We start from the raw sequence: 19376 nt of genomic DNA, 5'->3' as shown, positions 1-19376 counted from the left end.
GAATATCTATTGGTCTGATTTGACTCAACACTAAGCAAATGCCTGTTGTTATGATCTTCACAGTCGGAGACTAAAGGCCTTGCAAAATATTTTTTCTTCACATTTCACTGAAAACATTCATTTTCTATGACAGTGATACTGTAGTTACATCATGCTTAGACTGTTAGGTAAATTGACTTTGTAGCAGGATCAAGAGATCTGATATCTGGAAGGGCTAGTTTTCCTTTTTGTCTGCCATCCAGCTGTTTACCCGCCACAGAAGTACAAGCATTTACAGATCCTCTTTTAGTGACTAGTAAAAAAGAAAAAAGAAAACAAAAAAGATAAAGGAGAGAACCATGTGAGGACATCGACAATGCAAGCTATATACAATACAAGCATGGAATTCAGTTACTGGTAGAAGCCCATGCCATGAGAAAAATAAAGAAAACGTTTTAAAATTACTCTGGAATGATCACTTTCAGAGCGGGAAAAGCCACGTGACACCATGAAGCCCGCGAGAACTTCACTGACAGATGTATTGGAAACTGAAAAGAAAGCATTTCTCCCAGTTAATCCTTTGTGATCAAATGCTAAATTTTTCGCCTAGTGGGGCTAAAGAAGATTACGGATTATAAATGTTTCACAGAAACCATTTTTCTCCCTGTGTCTGCCTCACAGTAAGCTTAATCTAAAATATTTAAGCTCAATTCTACTAACCTAGTTTCTGAACTGATGAAGAAAACTTTTCTTTCTTCCCAATCGTGTTAAGGCCAAGCCTTTCCATCGAGTTGTCGTTTAGAATGCGTTGGGAGAGTAGAGTAGTAGTAAAGTAGTTCCGGTTATTTCCTCTTCCACAAATCTCTTCGCAATGCTCTCATCGTTGAAGATGCTCATGACCCACCCCTTGACTTCCTCGCACGTCCAATCTGAAGTTTTGAAAAAACACCACTGTCAATCAGGAATTACAGAAGAGAATCATTTCGCATTAATTTCGAAATTGAAAACTAAACGACAACTTACCAGAGACATTTATATCTGAAACAATAACATCATCACTTTTTCCTTCCAGCAAACTGGCGGGAAAGGGAAGCTGTTTTGGTCTAACTTTTTGTTTCTGTGTATATGTTCGTAGGCTGTAGTTTTCACTTGATACATCATCAGTGTCTCCACTTTCAGGGCTGTCCATTTGGGATGAGAAACAATCGTCGGGAGAGGAAAGTCTTGGTGTTAGAAAGGCACGACTCTCACTGTGGTCGCCCACCATTTCCTTTAACTGAATGCTAAAAATGCGCGAGAATGTTTTTTATAATATATTACCTCTATTGAGTGGCTAATTTCCCCGCCTCTGTTCTTTGGACGTTTCTCATTGGTGGCGTTTAGTCACGTTTTCGGTAATTTACATCTCCGCTGATATTTTCACCGTCGGCTCAATTTCAATATGGCGGATGAGCGCGCACGATCGAGTGTTACAGGAAAAAGTTCTGGGCATAATTCGAAATGTTCCTCATGCATCATTCGAAAGGCAAGGGAAACCCTCTTTTAACTTAATCTTAGTCCTTCAAGGAAAACTCGAGATTTGACAAATTATGGCATTTTGCGTGGATACAACCTGGGAAATTTGTATTTGTATCTGCGAGGATTCCCAGTCGGAGCATGTTCATTGTGCTTGCAATGATTGCAACGGCATGCCTGTCTCAAGAGCGACCGCATTCAGACATCGTAAGCGTGAACATAGCAGTTGAAGGGTAACTGGAAATTTAGGCTTGCACGAAGAGGAAATAGAAGGCCTTGAGGAGTCATCATCTAGTGAAGTTTTACAAGCCGTGGACCAAGATCAAGAGATGTTTGATTACTCAGACACATTCGTGGATAGTCTCGATTCTGGTACTCCTGAAGAAAACGAATCGAATGAATTACACGTTCATGCAGGTGATGTAGACCCAACCAGAAAAATAACTGAGCAAATAATAGATGTAATTCTTGATGCTCTACAATTGCAGCTTGAACTAAAATTGTCAAACATTGGATTTGATCATATCTTGGACTGGGGAAAGAAAATATTCATGATGGGATTTAGTGAGCAGTATCAACATTTGTGGCCAAAATGTTGGAAAGATGCAGAGGTACTTTTGCATTCTGTTGGCTACAGGGATGCTAAAAAGTACATAATTTGCCTTGACGAGAGCCACAGATGTCACTTTAGTTTAATGTCATCAGAAGATGATTTATGTCCTCACTGTAACAAAAAGGGAACTATTCCTTACTGCTATCTTGGCTTAGGTCCTAAGATTAACCTCTGGGCAAGTGATCCTATGTTTTGCAAAAAAATGCTGTCACACTGGTTTGAAAAGGATCATTGGCTTGGACAAGAAAATCAAGATGGTTGGGGTTTCACATGCAAAAGTGAGATATGGGATGGAAGACATTTTCAGAACTTCAGTGGTTTTGGAATCCTGAGGAAGAGTGGCAATTACCTGCCAAATGTGATAATTGTGGTGGGGTTGTCTCAGTCCAAGATATCAATTCTTCTCCTGATGGAAATGATGGACAAAAGCTGGTAACCTGTTTATCCTGTGCAGTCACTTTCCCCCATGTTATCCAGAAAGCAACTGGAGATCCAAGAAACTTAGCATACATTCTTCATTGGGATGGATTTCAGCCATTTGATGGTAAATACAATCATGGCTCTGGAGCTATTGAAGTTCAGATAGCTAATATGTCCAAGGAAGACAGACAAAAACAATCTGAGATATTTGTTGTCGGTTTTGTGCCTGCGTATTTGCTGCCAGAGAGAAGGCTGATATCTCTGGATCCATTTTTGTCACCTCTTCTTGATGAAATTGAAGATGGATTTATCAATGGCATCACAGTTGATAATTATAGCTTTACATTGCCTAACTTCCCTTCTGGGCCTGCAAAATTAAGGCATCTTATTTTGTGTGTTACTGGGGACCATGTTGCTATTTGTGAGGTTTGTAAGGGAATTTTCTGTGGAAAAAACCCTTGCTGACGCTGCAAATGTGGAAGTATCTTGGACCCTGGTAGTAATCACTATTACTATGGAAATTACCGAAAATCGACAAGGTATCCATGGCCAAAAAGAAACATTCATGATGAACTTGAAACATTGTAATTAATTGTACAGGAAGAAAGAAGAACTGTAGCTCAGGAAATGGCAAAAGAATCAGGATTTACTGGTTTGTCTGTGCTTCATCGTCTCCATGCATTATATGGTTTTGATTACCGCAAACACTGTGTTTTTGATGTTATGCACACGGTTGTTCTTGGAGTTGTAAGAAATAACCTTAATTTCCTTCTATCTAATCAACTTTTGGATCAGAAAGTACCTCAAGAAAGACTATTTAAAGTGCCCTGGACTGCAGAATTTCTTTCTTCTCGATATCCGAGCAGGCTTTCAAGAATAGGGTACTGGAAAGCTGAAGACTTTCAAAAGTATGCATTCCCCATCTCGGAAGTAGTTTTGGGAGGCCTTGTTTCAGAAAAACATTTTGAAACCTGGGAATGTTTAGCAAGAGTTGTTGAGTATCTGTATTGTCAGGGAAGAAATTGGTGGACCACAGCAATTTTTCATGAAACTGTTTTAAGATATAATATTCTAATTGAAGAAAGCCAGGGATTAACTTACTGTCATGCTGTCAATCATAACCTGACACACATTAAAGATGATGTGATAAACTTCGGTCCTCCAGATAACTTTTGGTGCTACAACTTTGAGCGTGCAGTTGGTCGCTATATTGCAATATCAACCAACTTCAAAAATATTGAAATAACTTTTGCGAGGGCAGAGTTGCGCAGAGAAGTTCTTAAGGTGCGTTCTTCCTTGAAAGCGCAAGGAAACTCTTTTGCAGAAACTGTTTCTTATCTAAAGGAGGCACACTATGGATCTCTAGCTGAATTGGGAAATGCCAAACAGCATTTCAGTGATGAAGCAAATCACCTGGCCAAAATTAACGGTATACTAGTTGGGGCATCAAAACCTGTTCATTTGTTTGAAGAAGTGCAAAGGAATTCCATCCTTGCTCAATTTGGCCAGGATCAAGGTATAACAGGTGAAAGCCTTAGTGATGTGGCACAAGAATGTCGTGGTATCTATTTCACCAGTGTTAATGGCAACAAAGGAATGCTTTATAGAGTAGGTGAAAACATAATTGTTTCTGCTGAAGATGGCGATGAATGTGTTTTAACTATTACTCAGCTGCTAAGGACAAACGTAAGCCACGAATATCATTTATTTGTTGTTGGAGATTGCTTCCAGGCAGTGATCTATAACTCTGAAAAGCAACTCCACTAATGGAGCAAGGGAGCCTTAGTAAGGCCATCAAGTACTGAAAAGATTGTCCATTCTTCTAAAATCCAGCGGAAGGTTATGCTTTTTCCAGATCCAGAAAATCTTAATGATCCAACCATTTACATTTGTATCGACTTTCAGAGACAGTGCTTTCCACTCTCCAGTGTTATTATTCCCTGTTATCCTGAAGTGGGTGATATGTTACTCACAAAGGGTGATGACCCAGACCCATGGAGAGCAGTGGTGTTAGCAGTTCAGGAAAGGACTGAAACTGTCCAGGTGCAGTTTTATATACCCCATCCTCGTTGGGGTAGGCAATCAGGTCTCTGGGTTCGTGAAGGTACACGCCCTCAGCAAGTACACTTCAAAAGTATACTTGGCAGATCTGCAGGAAATTGGCAGAGTAATGGACGAATGTTTAAAGGACTCTAAGGGACATTGCTGCTGTTTCCTTGAAAGGATTCATGTTCAGGCAATCAGTCATCATCTTGGTACAGGTATTAACTTTTAATAACTGATGATAAGAATGCAGATCTAGGTACATACGTTTTACAGTTTACACAGCAAAAAATGTATTGGCAAATGAATTGACCATGATTTTGATATGCCCAAGACATTCTTCAATAATTCAAAGTCAACATATCATTTTTCAGGGTTTTAAATTTCAAACAATGTTATAATTTGGAACTCTCTTGATTTTTACGTCATAGTCAAGTCAAGTCAAGTCAAGTTCCAAACATGCAAACACATTGTAATTGCCATGCATTTCTGTACACGTACAGATGCAATTCCCAGCTGTTGGACATAAACCTCTTAGAGGAAAGTATAGAAATTGTGGATTTTAACATTGAATAATACTGAACTCACTGGAAGTATCCCTAGTATTGTGCTCAGGCGCTTTGTATGTCCCCTTCTCCACTATTGCTTTTTATTTTTGGAGTAAAGTGTAATAAAATAGAAGCAGCCCAACAACCTATAATAACATTTGGGGAAGTTGTCTCGAAACCTAATGCTTCACCCATATTTTTTCCAAAACAATATCATTTTAGCAAAGTTGCTTTTTTACAAGTTTGAGAAATTGCCAGTTTTGGAATTTTGAAATAAACTCTTCCTTTTTTACCTTTTGCAAAGTTCCCAATTTGAAATTGATCTTTTGGGCAGAAGTTTCCACCAATTTACCAAAGTCTGCAACACTATTCCCAATGTTGGGTTTTAACAATGGGAAATTTATTGAAATTCTTCTGTAATACCCAGGATTGGGGTTTCAGTGTGGGAAATAGTCTTAAAAGTCCCACTAAATTCCCAAGATTGGTACACTGCTTTTCATGTAATAACCAGTATTGGGTTTTACATTGGGAGTTTCTTTATTATTCCCAATTTTGGGAATTTGTACTTTTTCCTGTAACAAAATCCTAACAAATTCCCAATTTTGGCATATACTTTCCCTCGTAATACCCAATGCTGGGTTTTTACTTTGGGAATTTCATGCAAATTCCCATGTAATACCCGTTATTGGGATTTAACTTTGGGAATTTCTTAGAAACTCCCAATTTGGGAATCAGATATTTTTTCCTGTGTTAATTTACGTGGTTTAAGATGGTTTGTCTGTTTTTAGGTGGTTTCAGGTAGTTTAAAATGCTTTTAGGTGGTTTAAGATCGTTTTTGTGGTTTCTCGTAGTTCCATGTTATTTCTATTTAGATGGAGAGAAAGTACAACACATGCTTCATTTAATTTCTTTCGACATCAAACGGCTTTCACATCATTTGTGAAAGGCTATAGCTATGGACAACGTAGAATTAGGACTAAACTGGCCGGCGAAAACCTTACACTGTAACTTCACATAAAGCCTGTGTGTAATAAAATTAGGAAAATGCTCGAAAGATGTCCTCAGATCGCAATTAAATCAACGTGGTTTGTAACAGAGTAGGTCAAAAGATCAGAAAAATTAAATTACACTAACTTCAAATGGCCTGAAACTCTTAACAACATACATACATGATATTTAGTACAGGAAATTAGTTATCCTGGTGCCTGGGATAAAATGAGTGTTAATCAAGGCCGTGAGAGCTTAAACTATCTTCACTTGGTTTTCCGAAATGCCGACTCTTGAGGCACATGCACGAATTTCGTCGCACATCGCTTTCTTGGTGGAAGTCATTCCCTCGTTGAAAAACGTGGTCAGCAATTCCTTTTGTTCTTCTGAATAAACTAATCGGGACTGCCTTTCCATTGTAAAGTAAAAAGGTCAGACGCGCAATAACCTAATGATCCACGTTGTGCAGGGATACAAAGACCGAGTAATGGGGTCAGCGAAGCGTGCTGAGCAGGGCACTAATATTTAATCCCATACGTCACAGATTCACGATAGGTAAATAGGCCCTACTTTGACCGCTTGTATGCGTTAATTTGATACTAATTAAATCCGCATGTAAGCGGTTAATTATGAGCGAATCGGGTGCTTTAAGAGCGCGATATATCCTGGGCACTAAGTGGTTGCTCAACTTGGTTACAAAGCGGAAATGAATTGGACTAAAACCGGAAGTTGAGAATCACTTATCTTTGTGATACGTTCTAGCAGACAAACAAACAAACAGACCGTACAGCTTTCTGAAAGACGTTTACGAAATTCTGCGAAACCTAAAATATAGGAAACTCATGAAGGTTAGTTGTTTTAAGTTTTGTAAGTTGTCAATTAGTTGCGAAATTTATCCTCCTCAGAGCAGGATTTCGCCTGTCCTGAGGTAAGACCGAGAGAAAACTGAAACAAGGTTGTGACAGCTGAAAAACTTTTTCTAGTGGCATGGTCCATCGAATAAATGCCATAATTACAGCAAACCTTGTTTGAAATGCTTGTGTGGCACAAAACTTTTTAACCTGACTTTGTTTACCCGGATATTGAATATATGAACGACTCGTCACAATATCGCGACATTTAAATCTGTTGTCTTTAAGCCTGTCTCATTATTGGCCATCTGGCGCAAACAGCGCCCTCTTTTCTTCTATTTCTGGTCATCAGATGCTCACTGGTTAACCATTCCAAGATATCCGGAAGTGATAGGTAATAGTTTTCTGTCCCAAAAGCTGACCATTTTTGAAGAGCTGAGTCATTCTTTCCTTTAAAATATTTATAAAAATTACCTTTAAAGTGAGGGAAACCTCAAAATAAATATCAGTTTGGTGAGATAGAATAATTGAAACGATTAAAATTTTACCCTAAACGGATTGAGGTCGGCAGACGATTAAGAAGATTGACTCGAACTGCAAATGGAAGACGATTATAACAAAAGTCATTGACAAAATTATTCACAACAGGTTTACCTCAAAGTGCATTGCGGCGAAAAATGAATACTCGCGAATTCATTATAACGCAACTTCCTTACTGATTGTGATGTTAAGTGCTCATGAAATTAAGGTCTATCCCCTTAACGGCTAGTGGACCAAGGATACATGCAAAACTAGCACTGCTCGTGTTTCACTCTGTTTGGGGCGATCTTCTTAAGCTGTCTTTCAGCTGTAGCCTGCGCATGCCTCGCTCTCCTCGTCGACAAGGAATCTCAGCCGTTAAGTCCTCCTGTGTAGTGCAATCAGTAGACATTTTAACAGTTCATGACGCAATTATAGGTTAGGTAATTTGTAATTTTTTGTGTATAAATTTAGTCCCATGGATCAACATTTATGTCCTCTCTTTAGAAGCAGCCTCGCCGTTTTTAAATGCTTCTAAAAAGAATTGCGTTATTTTGAGTTTATTCATAGGTTTTTTTTTCCTTTTTGAATTTTTTTCTACTCATGTTTCGTGCCGTAGACGTGTAGAGATTTTACATAAATGATGAGCGCAAATACGCGTGGCTTCGAGTTTAATCAGAAAGCTTTAAGATTATCATCCCAACTGTGTCAACTACAAATTGCGCGAATAGGCTACAGGGTTATTAACCGGCCTAATTTGTGGCTTAATCGACTGTTTCAACTCCAAACTGTCCGACTTTACCCGTTCGATCAAAAACACTTGTAATCTGACTGGCCAATTGGGACAGTTAGGCTGCCAATGAAAATTAAGCACTTTACACCATCAACTACCTAGTGAATGCTAACCGATCAAAACGAAGAAACGCTCTTTCGTGAGCAGGTAGAGAGGTCCACATTGAAACAAACATGGGTGGAATTAACTGGTCCGATACTGTTATTCAGTGTCTATAAAAATGGTAAGTGCTCCTACAAGAAATTTTCAATAACTGAGTTTCTTGAATTTTGTTAATGACCCAATGAATTGGTAATCAGACTTCGCGTCGCACAATTTGGGCGTAAAAGTCCTCGTAATTTCAAATTAGCCTCGCGATACGTGCTCCTCTCAGTTCTATTACCATTACTTACTATTATAATCCACTTACCATCTATAATAAGTTTATTACAATGTGCGAGAACTCTCATTTTAAAAGGCATCAGCTTTTACATTACAAAGTGCGACCAGTACTATTACAAAATGCGTCTGCCTTTTTTGTTACAGAGTGCTATGAGTATTAGTATGAAATGCAACAGCTTTTTTACATCAAAGTGCGAAAGTCAAGTTTTATTACAAAGTTCGTTAGTTTTTATTAAAAAGTGCAACGTCAAGTGTTACTTCAAGTGCGTCTGATATCTTAGTGCAACGATCGTACAAAGTACGAAGGAACAAAAAAAGGGCTTTGGACATTCCTCACTGCATTCACATTTTTCCCCTCTATATTCAGTTCCTATATTTAGTCAGGTAGGTATACCACCTGGTATATTTTGTTAGAGCATTCTCTTCAACTTTTAAGTGCGTTTAAACTGTTTCAAATATCATCTGTTGTCTATTTTGGATTGGAGACATACACGTTGCCTTTAATTCGCATCATCTTCAGTGGCATTCATCTTCCTCGTTTATCAACACTCATAAAAAAAAAAGAAGAAGAAGAAGAAGGGAAATACATTTACCCAGATTTTTATATCCACCCAAGATATTATCTTATGAAATGTGGTACACTTATGAGAGCGCGGTACAGCGTTAAAGTAAACAATCCAGATAATACTCTAAGACTTCCCAATAAAAATAATACATTCATTGTCTCTTGCCAGTCACTAAATTTTTTCTCCCCTTTATACTTATATTTGGCATATAGCTTTCATCTCATGCAATTAAGTTTTATTTCTTAGAAGCTTTAGAAAGAGATGCAGTCTTGTGATTTTTAAATTCGTCTGTTTGTTAAACGTGGATTTTTTATCACACAAGAATAGGCTCCGCGATATAGCTAATTAGGCTGCAAAACGGTCACTTATCACAATTGTCTCACTCAGTATTCCCTTTTTTTGAGTTTTTTGGCTCCCCATATCTTACAGAAGAAGCCATCTGCCGAGGTTGCATTTATTGACAAAGACTCGAACTAAAAATGTTGGCTTTCCATTTCTTGCGCTGCTATTTCGGCATAGAGAACGCCTTCCTAGCAGATAGGGTAGGAACTATTTCTGCGGTAATGTCCTGCGCTTCAAAGTTATGAATAACGGCATTTCCGACACAAACTGAATCTAATAATCATATTATATCACTGTTTGGAGCGGAGGTCGCCATTTTTCATGTGTTTGTGTTGAGTCTTCATTAAAATGGTGGGAAAATGGGAAAGTGGGAATTGGCTCATATTTGGAAGATCAGCGGGAGACGACAACAACTCTTTAAGAATCTTGGATCGCAAATTATTTTTGGGTTTTCATGATAAATTATATGTGGAAACAGCGATCTGATCTGATCAGTATTTATTTACAACAGTTTTCCAATAATGATTTATTAAAAACAATTACTATTCAAAATATGTTATAGGATTTCAGTGTCCCTTATCAGATTTCAAGAAAGTAAGCAAGATTTGAATGGTACATCTTTTCTCAAAAAGCGGAAGACTGGTTTAAGTTAGAATCGATAACAAATCGATACTAGCGCTATCGATTGAGGTTTTGCGGTAGCGATTTCCAACTAATTATCACAAACGATCGGTGGTGTCACAGACGATTGTCATCGTTACAATCGCTGTATTTTGAAAATAACACAAGCCATAAAGGTTTTACACTATCGACTGACAATTGAACCTATGACTGATATTTGGCTATCGATCTGCCTCGGAACAGCAGTGATTTATAATTAGCGATTTTAATTGGAGTCTTATGACTACGTTTGGCGCAATAACACAAACCATTGAGGTCCACCACTAACGACTGACCATTTTTGAACGGAAGCTAAATTGATTTACGATCACGATTTGTTGTTAGCTCTAGCGATTGATATTTTGGCACTAAAGATAGTTTTATTCCTAGCGATTGATATTTTTGGCACAAACGGCTCCCCATATATACTGAATCTCGTTCGACGATGGCTATCTTATACGACTTAATATTTACTCACCGGACCGAAGCTAATTTTGTGTATCCCATCCGTTGATCTCTAGAAATAAAAATACTTTACCATCTACTCATCAAACAGATAAAGTCATATTCGTAAATCAGTATCGACCCGGGAGGGAATGGTCCGGTAAAATGTTCATTTAAGTGTGGCAATGCAATTCTATCTTAAAATTCCCCCAAGTCAAAAATATTAAAATGTCTCCGTTCAGTTCGATCAAAGGTTTCATGAGATTTTAATGGTGTTCATCGCCAAAGGTTATAGAGTCAGAAAACTTAGGAAAGAAAACGGCCAATAGTTGAGTCTTTAACAAGCCAAGACAGCTTCTTTCCCTCCCCGTTCATTTCGAAACGCTCAATAACATCATCATCTTTAAAGAACAAATCGTAGCCACCAGTCAAACTTCTAAACGCAGCGAAGTCTATAAGAGTGCAAAAACTGAAATAGGAAATACAAACACACGCTTATTAAAAATTAACTCGTAGAAGTAAGACAAAACTAGCCTGAGATACGTGTTACTGACCCTAAGATACGATAGAAAAACGGAGGTACAAGCTAACATTAGTAGGCCCCTATGGATTGTGCCAGTAAAAGTAGCATATTATGCTGCTATCATTGCCAAATCATGCTCAAAATTATGCTGGTTTTTTATTTAAAATTACCGGTAGGCTACCTTTTACCTCTTCGTATGACGTTGGTCAAACTTTGAGGTTTAAGTATGGAAGGAAAACCCTCTCACCCGTTCGATTCTGCGACAATTAGGTTTGCTTCTTTCCCCAAAGTCGTGCTATTTTTTGCTGATCGAATATCCGAGGATGAGTACATAGGTCAATATTTTTTCTTAATTAAATGGAGTACTGAAGATAATTCAAAATGGCGTGTATCGTCATACCTTAACATACAATGATCTACAGCACTGTAGCTGGTTTTCCTTTCTTTTCGTATTATCCTCTCCACCCGAAAAGCAAACTTGCAGAAGAATACTCAAATAAAAAGAAAAGGGTTTCAAATTCTTGAAATCAACGATGAGAACAGTCCCAACGATAGATATGGAAAGAATTTGTCGCCCTACTTGAGCCGTTTCAATTCTTGTCGATGTATGTATGTGTCAACTTTATTTATAGAGGGTGACGACAGCCAGTTCAAAACTGAAAAACTTGCGGCCATCAAGCTAACAAGTACACAAGGTTAACGTCTAAAAATTGACCCTAAAGACCTAGATATCTAAAACTGAAAAAAATTAACGATGAAAATCAGAGCACGCCCTGATATAACTATGCAGACTTTCGCATCTCTTTAAAACTAGATGCATAACAATCAATGAGGCCTTTTATATAACTACTTACACCTTCACTTTGCAGGATAAAAAAAAGTAATTGTATGTCTGAATTCATGCATCTGAAAAAAAGAAAACAGAGCAAAACAAAAACAAACTAAAAGTAACACTAATTTGTCTTGATACAATGAAAAGTAATTCGGATTTAAGAAAACTGTGTTCAGAAGGTAGTTCTGATCACGTTTCATGCATGAATTTTGGAAAAATTCACTCTTCGTTTATATCTTAAGCAGCATTTCACACACGAGTTTAAAAGGGATGCATGCATTAACGAATCCACAAATTCAATGAGTAACTTTTAGTTATCGAACCCCATGCGTCGTTACTAAAGTCAGATTCTCTTCTGTTATTTTCCTTGAATTTAAAAGAGGTAAGTTTCGCCACCGTTGTCCCAATTCCGTGATCGGCATCTGAACAATCAGCTCCGAGTCCTCCGATCATGATCACAGAACCACTCCAGCCCTTGACACACCAGAAGCCGACCTCATCAGCACCTTGCAGGTCACTGCTGCATGAAGCCTGTCCGAAGCCCCCAGTGGTTTGGTGGTGTCCGCCATATTGAACTTTGCATTTTCCCAGGCACTTACCATTGGACCAAACTGAACCGTTTCTGAAATTACCATAGCTGGTAATTTTGTAGCGGAATGTCTTCCCACTTAGACAGTTCCCTATTGTTTGCAATAGAGGGGTGTGTCCAGAGTCATCATTGCGCGTAATCTTAAGCTCACTGCCACCGACCAGCCAGAACGCCGGGGAGATCATGTCTGCGTTATACGACGGGTCAGCGGCTTCTCCTGCAGCTTGATTACTGTCATACCACCAGTCTCCTGAGTCATCCATCCAGTTTTTTGGGTCACTGTTTGAAAACCGAGGGAGGAGAGTCCAGACCTGATCCACTGATACCATGTCACAATAAACCTGCAAAGAAATTAAGAATTCCATGCAAACTTTCATTTATAATCCTAATTTATTTTTCCGTGAATTGTCTGCAAGAAAGAAATTATGAATTCCAAACATTCTTACTTTTACGATACCAACCTACTTTTTCTTGAATTGTCCCAAGTGAAGAATAATAATTTAGTTAATTACCAGAAAGTTCTTAGATTTCATTTTTGTCTCCCGGGGCTCCAGCCAATATCTACCGCCGACCGCCATCCCTTGTTCGCTGGCTTTGATCTCTCTACAAGACGAGGCAGGCATCTCGGGAACGGAGCCTAATGAGACTTTGGCAAAGAAACAGTAAAATGCTTCTCGTTTGACGACAATTACTTTCTTGATCGTATTGTACTGTTCAATTAACCAACCGAGCATAATTTCAACGAGTAATGCTTAAATGTGGACATATTAAACAATTCCTTGAAGGCTAGGCTCACCAATAATATTAAGAAAGATGATCTTTTTTTTTGTTACAAACATTGGATGAAGATGAAAACATTTTGAGTCTCCATGACAAATCGAACGTTACGTTGAATGAATATTTATTAGAAAACTTGAGTATGTAAACAAAAAATTAATTCTGTACTTCATTAAAAATCTGTTTTTTTTTTATTTCTAAAAAAACTTTTCAAGGTTCTTTTGCCTTTTGCCTTCTAGGAATACCTTGGAACAATGAGAACTTCTTTGTTTTTCCGAATTAGAAACTTTCTCTGGGTAAATGTCCTTGGTGTGATCGCCCGATATCCGAAACTTCCAATGCACAATTCTGTCTTATTTCGAAGCATTTTAATGAAATTTTTCAAATACATATTATCAACTTCATATACCACTAAAAAAATTCTGACTCAAAAACTCAAAGGATTCTCGTTTTCAAAGCAACAAGGTTACTTGCCCTTCGAGAATACGTAGTGTTTAGGGTGTCGGTTCCTGAGATTTTTTTCTCACTGGATGAACCAAGAAATGACCCAACTTAGTTTCGCCGGTTATCCCAAAATGTTTATGATAATATCAAATATCGCATAACTGGTAATTTTGACTTAGCCATGTTCCACTTAGTTTCAACCAACCTCATATTTCTTTAGACATCATCTCTTCATAGTTTTCGCTACCTCTGACACGTTGGCTTACCGTATGAGCTTGTAGTATTCGTGTTTGATTTTTCCTCACAACTCCAAATTTATGATGTTTACTTTCCTAATTGAACAAATCTCCTTCGATTGGCCTCTAAACTCCGCTTTTAAATTAAGCTAAAATTAATTTCGTTTCAAGGCGGGTGAGGAAACCCAAGTAAAAACAGACTTCCCCTTTTAACTAACCTTCATGAAGCAGTGGGATGGGTTCTCAGGCAGGATATAAAACGAAAATGACCTCAGTTTGCGTCAAATATAATTGAATAACCATTTATTATGTAAAAATTTAGGCAATATTGACGAGAAACATAGGCTGAAAGAATCGTGACTTAACCTCAATTCCCTTTCCGTTACGAACCATTGATGATTTTATTAAAAGCGTATGCAATTCTCATCCAAGTTCATTGCTTGTGAAAGAGTGTCGGTAAGCAAATATATGTTGATAAACAATCATTGTGGCAGATCGAAAAACTCTCTATATCAAATTGCTAGAAACCTGTACTAAAATAGGTTTTAAGTGTCATTATGAAGATCTCAATAGAAATAGAGTTATAACATGGTTTTTCTTTTTCTTTTTTTTAATTTACATAATGAAATTTAGTTACGGCGTTAACCAGCATAGTACCTCATACAAACTAACAGCTGTCCACCAAGTAGGAATATTTTCATTTTTTGTTGATCTCTCTTGAATAAAAGATAAAAAACGAAAATAAGAACACTAACGTTTGAAACGAATACTAGCTAAAGCCATTTTCAGGTAATTTTCAATTGTGTAAAATTATGAATCCACTCAATCACGACAAGTGGATAATATCTGTCTTCCTCGATGTACCCATATTAAAATGTCGATGCTTTAGGAAAATTCCTTAGAGAAGAATGGAAGCATTAACAAGTTTCTTATGGAAATTCCTTCCCAAAATGTGAAGAAGCTGGCGTTCTTCAATGAAAATATACCCCTTATTGTAGTTTCCATGGAAACGATCTGCATGGCGAAATCCCAAGATGCTCAGATTTACCTCACAACCACCTCGCCATTTGAAAATTAAGACCTTGTGGAATTCAAAGTTTAAGGTGGTCTGATTACCTCCAAAGAGTGAGAAATAAATTTTTTATTGTTGTTGCAGATTAATGATACGACAAAAAGCATTACCCGCAGTAAATCAAATTTCGTGCAAACTCAATTTGTAATGATAAAGAACTTAACTTGTTTTTTTTCAAACTCTTGCCATAATTGCTTTCTAAATGACTTGAGGCGTTGAAAACTACTTAAGTCCGCAATATTTGCAGTATCGAGAAATGTTTGGCTATATGATGTGTTCTTCTTAATGTGTAATATTTAAAGTGCGATTTTGTTAAATGTAAATGCGGTGGTGTGACGAACAAAGCAGGTGTTTCAAATATTTATGAGGAAAATGTTGGAAAAAAGAGAGGTGCAAGAAATAATTTTTCTTGAAGCAATGTAAAAAAATTAAATTGACTTCTGTCCCGTTATTTAAGCCTTTTCTCTCGATTTGATGTTTTATCGTTTAATTTGATTGGCAAAGTGTACTTTAATGGTAATTTTCTTTTTGGAAGAACATGAAAATGTAAATGCCAACCGTTTCTGCCAAAAGCAATGAATCAATGAACAGAGAGGGTAAGTTTCGAAAGAAACTGGGGAGTTGAGCAGGAGGAATGTATCACACGATAATTTGATTTTATCAACTGAGATGATAATGGAAATTGGCTATAGTAAAGAGTTTATAACGCTAACGTTTCGAACATTGGCCCTTGACTGCAAATTAAATTCAAGGTGTTGTCGAGGATGTCAGAATCAGAGACTTCGAAGTCAGCGGAGAAAGACACTAGCATCGACCGCGTGACAGAGCTTTTCGGTGATGAAGTCGCCCAGAAGTTCCAAGGTAAGCATAAAAAGAAACTTGCAGAAACTTTAACGAGTTTCAGCAGTCCCGTTTGAAATTAAGCCCTAAGTTACTTCTGAATGGCCAACGGCTTCCGACTTGTTTTCCTCGAACGTACGTAGTAACCTGTCTTTTTAAGAATAGATTTTATTGTAAGACACTCTCTTTGTGCTTTGAGGATAATTTAAAATGTCCAAAGAATAGTCTTTGAAATATAGCTTGTTGTTTTGATATTTGAAGTCCCAGCTCTAAGCTACACTGAACTGTGTGTGAAACTCCTCGCACTGCCTTATTCCCGCATTCCACCAGCTTTTCCTCTTTAAGACACGAGTTATATATGGCGGCAAAGTTTCCCTTCTTTATTTCATACCTAGACGAGGAAATAACACACTTCGCAGCTATTGCGGATCTACTTAAGAAAGACGCAGATGCAAACATCTTTAAAAACCTTGGACCGAAATACGGATCAGCTGTGCGATTTAAGAAAGAGTTCTCAAATACAGTTGCAGTTCATGAGCTCAATTCCACTCCATGGCTAAAACCAACAATGGGTGAAATGTCTGGTTTTAATCCAGAAATGAAAAGTCTGTACCTGTCAAAGTATGCTGATCTTTTATCGATACTTTATGATAGCTAATTCTTAACATTCCTTAGAATAAACTATTTATAATTTATTCATACAAGAATCCTGTAATTTGTTGCATTGGACCAGACTGGACTTACATTGTATCTGTTCTGTATTGGTTATGGGGTGGCATTTATTTGAATTTGCGATTAACAAAAGACCGAGACTGAAAAAGAGAGATTTAGGATATGAAACAGAAATAAGTATGATTGAATAATATTGTCAAATACAAGGTGGTACATTTATATACCAGAGAGCCCTCTTCAAAGTTTTTCGTGGCCTATAACAATTATAAATAATATTACCCCCATATGCTGGGGTTTTACTGAAGGAACAGAGGTTCACGAGATGGTGAAATACAATAACTTGAGCCTTTTTTATGGTTAATGTGATCAGTAGCTTAAAATCTTTGCCACGCAGACATAAAAAAGTTGGCTTGCTTGCAACTCAACACTGGGGAGTAGGAAACTTTCCAAAATTTAACACTCCAGAAATGAAGGCTCAGTTGAAGAAGTTTGCCATAGATATTGTGCCAGAATGCTCAATTCCAAAAATTGGATTCACTTGTGAGGGGATATGCCAACATATACAGAATTATTTCAATGAGCAGTGTCGTTATAGGAAACGTAATGGACAACAGGTATGGTTATGGTCATATTTTTATATATATTAATTTTTTTTAAGGAAAAGAGGGTAATTTAGGATCTAGTTCAATTTTTCCAGGCCTAGTTACAGAATATTACTTGCTCCACAAGTACATTAAGGAGCAAATATTTTAGGTGGATGGCCAGAGTACAGTATACTCTGAACAGCTGTTAAATTACTACTTGGCACATCAATCATCTGCTGCTAAATGGGTCCTCTTTAATTAGCACCTTTGTTACTGTTTGCAAAACTGTTAGTGATTTATACATACATGAACATCTCATTATTTTAGAAATGTTTGAGTTGCATATACTGCTATACAATGCACATGGTCATTGAGAGGTGTATATTTGCATCTAATCATAATTTATTCTCTCTGATTGGAAGGATGGCCAAGTTTCTGATGCTGAAAGTTTAAAGTCTGAGAGTTCAAAGTCTGACATTGAAAGTTCACAGCCTGCAGAAAACTGTTCAAAGGTTCTATTTTTCATTAATTTTTTTAATTTTTTTTTTACTTTTTCCCCTTTTTTTCTGTGTTTGAAGCAGTCCCCAAGTCTGGTTCACCTAGTTATGGGAAATAGTGGAAATTAAAATTTCATTTTAGGGACTTCAAAAGTCATGGTAGCTTAGATTTTTTTAGCTAATGGTTTAAAAAAATTGAGGACATTTGTGTAAAGCATCAAAAATCTGTGGGTTGATACTCCAGTGGGTCTGTAACATCTGTAAATTTTGAGATTAAGGGTTTGAGTAAAAGTCATGGACCCTTGTTTAGATCAACCTCCAAAGCAATTATCCTTCAGAGAAACTAAATGTGTTTAGTTGGTGTGAATGCAGTATTACTTAGTTTTGTAGGAATTCTGTTGCAGCTAGCTTGAAGAAGGTGGCAATACAAATTGGGTGTAACATTTTATTTCTTGTAGCCAGTATCTCAATATGTAAAAAGAAAGACATCTTCAACTTCAAGAAGTTGTGGTAAAAAATTTAGAGCAACTTTGGAAGAAACACCAGCTGAACAGGTAGATGTTTCTCAACACATGTTTAGTCCTCATTAACCTGGAATGCATATTCTCAACACTGTTCTCCATACATTTCCCATGGTGCTGCTGAGGAAAATTTGTTTAGCAAGACCTTTTACAACTTTCGATCATTCCCTTTTTTCCTCACAACCTTGATGTTTGATTCTCTGTGTGTTCTCAAAGGAGAAATAAGTTTTGGCCATTTTCACTCCTATGGGTTGAATAGTTAATATTTCAGTCGCACATATTGTAGCACCCTTTGCAGAGTGGTTTTTTAATAAGTTCAATGTCAAGGTCTCGTGTACTCAGCTGCAACAACGGTTTAGAAAAAAAATATAGGTAGCAGACCCTACAGATAGCCCTGATCACCTTACTTCAGTATCACTTGTTAAGTTTCAAAAGCGATTGAGCCAGATCAGTTGCCATGGTGATTGAAACCATAAATGTCATTGGTTGACAGTCACTGTTTTTAACATGATTGAGTACTCTAATAACTCTGTTTTTATTTATTTACCGTTCTTATGATAGTGTTGCACAAAATTTTTCAGACAGTGGAGAATCATTATCAACTCTCTCATGATAGTAGTGACTCCATCGAGTCTCCGAGGACCCGTATATTTTGTAGTGCGGGAAGTCCTGCATCAGAAGTTAAAGTCTCTTTCACAATAGTGTCCTCACAAGTTGTGATTAGAGTAGTTTTTGGAGAAGTTTTGACAAGGGGTGAAGCTGTTAGGATTGTGAAATCAAAGTTTTCTGTCAAACAAAATAACTTGACAAATCTTACCCCTAGCCAAATGATGTCAGTTTTAGTTAAGAAACTTGTTAAGCACAAATATGTGACTCTTAAGGAAAATGTGAGCTCTCTTTCTGATGCTACTGTCCATAAAGAAATAGCTGTTTAAAAAAAACTGTTTATTTCCTGTTGACAAGACAGGAAAGCATTATTGACATGCTAAAGTTAAAGTTCATGCTGAATTAAAGCAATTCGTTCATCATCTCGTAAATCTGATACCAACTTAGCTCAAAAGTTGCTTTTGATTATAAAAAAACAATGGTTGTTGTTCTGAATTTAGTATTTGTTTGGTACTTGGAAAA

General features: G+C 37.3%; 1 protein-coding gene and 1 pseudogene across 1 annotated transcript; one reads left to right on the top strand and one right to left on the bottom strand.

Annotated features, from left to right (window-relative positions):
- Nucleotides 1–12295: 12295 nt before the first annotated feature.
- The window catches only part of LOC131797412 (uncharacterized), a 35572-nt pseudogene continuing 28491 nt past the window's right edge, over nt 12296–19376 (bottom strand).
- Nucleotides 15899–19183, top strand: LOC131790201 (uncharacterized). The gene is made up of 6 exons (XM_066167305.1): nt 15899–15995; nt 16370–16595; nt 17041–17260; nt 17653–17742; nt 18186–18281; nt 18830–19183. Exons 1-6 carry the CDS (start codon nt 15899–15901, stop codon nt 19181–19183), a joined length of 1083 nt encoding a protein of 360 aa, XP_066023402.1.

The sequence above is a fragment of the Pocillopora verrucosa genome, chromosome 5, assembly GCF_036669915.1.
Source record: "Pocillopora verrucosa isolate sample1 chromosome 5, ASM3666991v2, whole genome shotgun sequence".
In the NCBI taxonomy this organism is placed as follows: domain Eukaryota; kingdom Metazoa; phylum Cnidaria; class Anthozoa; order Scleractinia; family Pocilloporidae; genus Pocillopora; species Pocillopora verrucosa.
The sequence above is the reverse complement of the archived record's forward strand: the minus strand, read 5'-3'. Positions and strand labels throughout refer to the sequence as shown.

Excerpts from the sequence above, each read along its gene's own strand:
- LOC131790201 (XM_066167305.1), top strand. The coding sequence starts at position 15,899 with ATGTCAGAATCAGAGACTTCGAAGTCAGCGGAGAAAGACACTAGCATC. Across the intron at positions 17,743-18,185 it reads CTGCAGAAAACTGTTCAAAG|CCAGTATCTCAATATGTAAA; the intron begins GTTCTATTTTTC and ends TATTTCTTGTAG. Across the intron at positions 18,282-18,829 it reads AAGAAACACCAGCTGAACAG|ACAGTGGAGAATCATTATCA; the intron begins GTAGATGTTTCT and ends AAAATTTTTCAG.